General features: G+C 39.9%; 1 protein-coding gene across 2 annotated transcripts in view; it reads left to right on the top strand.

The window, feature by feature from the left end:
- Positions 1-1,594: 1,594 nt before the first annotated feature.
- The window catches only part of LOC132114490 (serine-rich coiled-coil domain-containing protein 1-like), a 92,392-nt gene continuing 87,986 nt past the window's right edge, over positions 1,595-6,000 (top strand). For both annotated transcript variants that reach the window (XM_059522631.1, XM_059522632.1), the window contains exons 1-2: positions 1,595-1,797; positions 3,710-4,867. In XM_059522631.1, coding sequence (XP_059378614.1) covers positions 3,736-4,867 — 1,132 coding nt within the window. In that variant the 5' untranslated portion in view covers positions 1,595-1,797; positions 3,710-3,735. The remainder of the gene's footprint in view (positions 1,798-3,709; positions 4,868-6,000) is intronic.

Genomic DNA, 6,000 nt, shown 5'->3' with positions numbered 1-6,000 from the left:
TACAGAGGTCATATTCATACCCAAAATGGAAGGTAACATGTTAAGATCAACCTATGGACTTACGGGACAAAGTACCACATAGGGAAGTTTTTGTGGTGGGCTCCACATAAGGAGAGAACTACCAAACACAGAACCTTGTGACAGATCGAGTGTCTGTCTAGGGGAGATACTGAATCCTAAGTCAGTGGAGTAATACACATATAGGGCTACACATAACTAATGCATTAAGTGAGTTCACTCACTAGCTCTCAATGGATTCTAATAGTGAGTTCCAGTGAAGGACCACTGAGAGATACCAAGAGGGAATGAGGTGTGGCCTTGGAGGATGCAATCTCTGGGTACCTCTTAGGAATCTTATAACCAGGTTGTGCTTCCCTACCAATCTGCCATCTATAGTGTTGTGATTCACTGCAATCGCAGCCACATACACCTTAAGCACTGAAGCAGACAAGTGCCTGTCCAGGCCCTCTAGGAGGAAGAATATCACAGAACTGATGCCACATCTCAGAGGATCCTTCCTGTGGGAAGAACACCAGTTCACGAAAATGTGCCACTACGTTGTATAGCTGACTTGTAGAGGGGGCCCTGTCCTGCGTAATATTATTCACCAGCTGGTGAAAATTCTCTGAATTCCTCCTGGTTGCGCTACATAGTAAGAGATGGCAGGCGAGTTGTGACATACGAACACTGCCCTGGTGGTTGATTTATGCAGTCATCGCTGTGTTGCCTGATCACACAGAACAGACAAGTTGCTTTTACAGTACATCCTATGAATTGAATTCAGATAATTTTTTTTCATTCAGTGACACTGCATAGTATAATTGAGCATGCGATTCTGCCTAATAATGAATTAATTTCTGTCTGAACTATTGTTTTTTATAAAGCTTCAATGAAGTCTCAAATGTCATGAACATTATCTGCTTCTCAAATGTAACTTGCTTACCTTTCCAGAAACATAAATTGTTAGAAGCTCAATTTTGTAGCAATAGAGACATCACGTGGACATCCAAAGAATTGCAGCAGGCTGTGGAGGAATTTTTGCCCAGCTATGTTATGGGATTCAGGGTAAAGGTATAGAATTTAACTCCATGCACTTTTGTATTTCCTGGTTCGATCAGCTAATGAGTTCTCTTAGAATCATAGTATAGAATCATTCTCTTAGAATTATAGTAGCCTATTGGGTGGACCGTTTTAATTTTATATATATATATATATATATATATATATATATATATAATTAAATTAAATGGTGCCAGAGTATAATAATAAAAAAAACAAAAAAACAAAAAAACAAACAATCAAACAATCAAGAAAAGCTTACCACTTCACTGAAAAATCGATATTATTTTTTTTTATAAAAATTACATGCTCTAATAGAATTTTTGCTTTTACATTTTAATGTGAAAAACTATTTATAAACTGAAACCATTGTGAAATTTCATTAATGATAAAGACAACTGTGTAATTTCACCACTGATCTATTATAGATCAGTGGATTACACTCTTTTATTGTACTTTCTCAGGGCTACTGCACCTGTGTGCCGTTTTTAAATGACGGTCACGCAGGTATCGTGCGTCATTTTCAGAGGCGGAAACGCGGAAGCAAAACGCGAGCACATTCCACGTCACTTGAGGTGGATTTAGCTCGAGCCAGAGCCAGGATCCCGACAGGAGAATTTAGCGCTTTGACGTGAAAGTCGCCGGATGTGATGCCACGAGCATTTTGGCTTCACACTGAAACTGACAGCGAAGGGAATATCAGCGGGTGTTAAACATAAACGGAGGTTTCATCTCAAGGTAATGTTTTGTGTGTGGAGCTGTTCCTGCAGGCAGAGCGCTTGTAGCAGGCGGCTGCTGTAAATGTCGCCGTTTTATTGGTTACTCCGTGTTTCTTGACGCCGTGTGTCCATCAGTGCAGCTGCTGATATGAAGGGTATATTTAATAATAGGCATGTATTCCGCAATTGTTCTATCTCAAAACATAGAGAGATAAGTTACCTAAATAGCATTTTTGGAGCTCTATAGCAGTGCTGCGATTCCCAAATATGATCTACGCGAGTATGATGTCCAAAAAATGCTGTTTTGACAGCCAGAAATCATCAGATTGCTGGTTATGGGCCTTTTTGCTTTGATTCATAGATTTTCACACTTTATTGATATTTACCATTGGCATAGTTTCGCGTTAGATTGTATGCCACTTAAATTACTTCTAATAAATATTAATTACTTCTAACTTCTAATTAGCGTGTAATGTTTCTAAATGTTCGTTATGCCAAATTTAATGTAGGCTACGTTACCTGTTTCCCACAAAACCCTTATTGTTATAGCTTGTGTGCCATCATTTATTTTTTACTTGAATAAAAGTTTAATGAGATGGTTTGTTGTTTATTACGACATTTACATTGTCATGATTATTATGCTACATACCTGAAAATAATTAATTGTGCTGTAGACCACAGTTACCCATTAAAACATGTAAGGTCAAGCAAACTAAGTAAAGCTGTCAAGGGTGTACCTCCAACTGTCACAACAAGGGTACGAAGTGTCTACATGTTTTGTAGATTTGTCAGAGGGAACACCTGATTCACCCTGATTTTAGTAAAGTACAGTATTAGCATAAGGTCAACACAGAATGCTTAATTTGCTGTACTTAAATGTGCTCTGCAAACAGAAATGCAAATGCAAATCCCTCCTGGATTTTTCACTTGTGAATCTAAATAATTTTGGCTATGGTGGGAAATTATTATTTTTTGCCTATTAGACACAGATAAGGCAGAATTTTACCAGCCTTTCAGATTTTTACCAGCCAATTAATTAGTAAGTGGATATATACATTATTTTAATTCACTTCTCCCCCACATTTGAGGACAAATGAGGACACTGGCTGACAAGTGGACTCCGAGCTCTTTAAAATAATAGGTCTGTGTCTGCTATTATTTTAAGGGACCCATTTTAGATTACCGTTAAAAGTTGTTGTACTATTTTCTTTACTTTTTCCACTAAAATACAAAAAAGAATACAATAATATTTATTAATGAGAATATACAAAACATACTTAAATTTATTGTCTTAAACTTTGTTCTTTCTTTCTTTCTTTCTTTCTTTCTTTCTTTCTTTCTTTTTTCTTTCTTTTTGACAAATATTAAATTTTTTTTGAAATTGTGCAAATGTCAAAATCAAGTGAACATGCAGTGATTTACATCCCATGGTAACTAGGATTTACACAAGCTTCATTCTGGATCCTGAGAAGAGATGATACCAACCCCTCAGAGGACCTCAGATGATGCTAACCCTGAATCAGCATACAGACCCTCCCAAATATTGCTATGTGCTATGCTAAGTGTGATTGTATTATATAATAATTGCTGTTAATAGTGTTCATCGTCTGTTTGATTGTCTATAATTGATTTTCCCCATACATTTCTGCCATATGTGCACAACCTGACAGTCACCACTGATAAGCTACTACTAAATATTGTAGAAACATAATTTTCTGTGAAGTTGCTTTTTCTATGATTTGTAAAAAGCACTGTACAAATAAAATTGAATTGAATTCTAATTAGTTTTTTTACTTACTTGGTTGGGATACTACTTGGGATCACATTTATTTATATATATATATATATATATATATATATATATATATATATATTTAACTTTGTTAAGGGTGTCATGCTAATTCTGAATCTGTCTTTTTACCTGTTTGCAGGGTGACTGAACTGGTGCTCGATCTTAATGGGTGAGTCAGGGACACGCCACTCCACCCTGGTCTCCAGGCTGCCCATCTTTAGACGTAGTGTGCGAAAGAGGCAGGACTCACTCCCCTCCTCACCCTCGTCCGGTGGTGTTGGCAATGGCGTCCACACTTCCTCTCCCTCCAGCACGAATTCCAGTTCCAGCAGCACGGGCAAACGACGCAGCCTGTTCCGCACACCGTCCCTCAGCTTCCACAGCAAGAGGAACAGCGACCCGACCCAGCTCAGCCTGGACAATAACAGCCAGGGATCTGAGGTCACCTTTCGAGATAGTTCCATCTCAAAGACACGACATTCATTCGGATTTGGCGGACACAAGAAGAAGATCACCCGATCTCAGACAGAAAACCTTGAGAAAGCATCCACCAACCGCAGCGTGTTTATTAATTGCATCAGTTCAGGGACCAACGAGGGAGATGATTCGGGGTTCCTCGATGATGTGAGCAGCAAGAGGTCTTCCAAGCATAAGAAGCAGCTGCTGCCCAAGTCCTTATCAGCTCACCAAAGGTTTTCCAAAAACTCATCCAATGTCCCAGACATTGGTCAGGATGGTGTGGAAGATCCTCCTAAAACTGGTACCCCAGGTTCCTGGCCTGGAGAACTGGCTGAGAGTTCTCTACAATCGCCCATTATCTCAGAAGACCGCACCACGGCAATAACACCGTCCGATTTTGTTCACGTCACTGAAGACTCTGTCTCAGAGGTGGACGCTTTGCCAGTCCCCAGTCCAGCTGCTCCACCTGAAAACAGCCAAGCTCTTTCTCCCTCGCAGGTGCCCTTCTCCCCAGCCCAGGCCAGCACTGAAAAGCACTTACTGCCAGATACCAGCCACACAGCCAACACACAGTGTGAGAGCACCACTGCCCATACAGAACCAGTAACACTGCAGACAGTAAAAGAGCTGAACTCTAACAATAACCCTAATGCTAACCCTGACCAGTCAGAGGTCAGTGAGACTGATCAAGCTCCAGAACTGAGTGAGGACAGCAGCTCCAACCCAGACGCCCGTGAAAGGCGGTCTAGGAACACTGTGCTCACCCAGCAGGCAGGAAGATCGTTATGCCTGAGCAAACTAGAGACCAGGCCAAGTCACCTGAGAAAGCCGCACACAGGTAATGTCACTGCTTTATTTGTTTATATAGAGCAGTGGTTCTCAACCCGCGGGCCGCATGTGGCCCGTCACGAATTCAAATGCTGCCCGCCATATGCTGAATAAAAATAAATAAATAAATAAAAAAACTTTCAGTTTTACAATTATTTTAATTTTTTACATTAATTAAAAAATTTAGGCTACTAATGAAATATAAGCTATATCCTAATGTTTTTATGTGAAATTTTGTTTTTCATATATTATTTTCAGACATGAGCAGACCTACTCACATAACATTACGCATTTAACGAACACATACAAGTTAAGGTAAAATTGAGCATCAGAATGGACAAATTTGTTTTAAGGGAGAAAAAAAGAAATGTCAAAAATGCCAGCGAATGAACATGTACAAACAAGAATAGTCGCAGTATCGATAGTGAAGGAGAAGGGCTGGATTTTCGGTTTGCCCCGCAACTCACTTGAAGAAGTTCAGGCAAATAACCCCATATACTACATAGCAATCCTTAATTGAAGAAATGTGGCAAAACATCTCTGGAGAGAACCTCATATTATTAAATTCGAAAGTGCTTTCCATATTTGGATCAACATAGGCTACATTTGTGAACGCACATTTTCTGCAATGTCGCGCGTCAGGGTCATGCTCCCGTGCGTGTCTTAAAGACTGCATCTTAAAGCCTCCTTATACTTTCTGCGTCCGTGAGTCCGCTATGGACCGCTAGGTAGGCATGACATAAAAATCATCATCGGAGAGTGTGTGCCGAGGCTCTGAGCAGACGACCGCGCGGACAGGTGCGCGTGGTCAGTAGGCTTCAAAAGCACAATTGCACAGGTGCAGGAAGTGTGAAGAATCCGGTCCGGATTGCTCACCCGGAAAGTATAACACAGGCTTTACAATCGCAACTTCTCTGTGCTGTTACTCCTTTCGAGCTGAATGTCACATAATTGGTTAGCTCCCGACAGCATCAGGTGCTTTATTTATGGGGAGTAGAATTATTTATTTATTTCAGTGAATGTAATAGATTAGATATCACAATATTTAGGCTATAATATTATAAATCAGGTTGGTTTGTATTAGGGCTGGGCGATATATCGATATAAAAAATATATCGATATATTTTTAGACGCGATATGGAA

Source organism: Carassius carassius, chromosome 34 (genome assembly GCF_963082965.1).
Source record: "Carassius carassius chromosome 34, fCarCar2.1, whole genome shotgun sequence".
NCBI lineage: Eukaryota > Metazoa > Chordata > Actinopteri > Cypriniformes > Cyprinidae > Carassius > Carassius carassius.
This window is presented reverse-complemented; position numbering and strand designations above follow the sequence as displayed.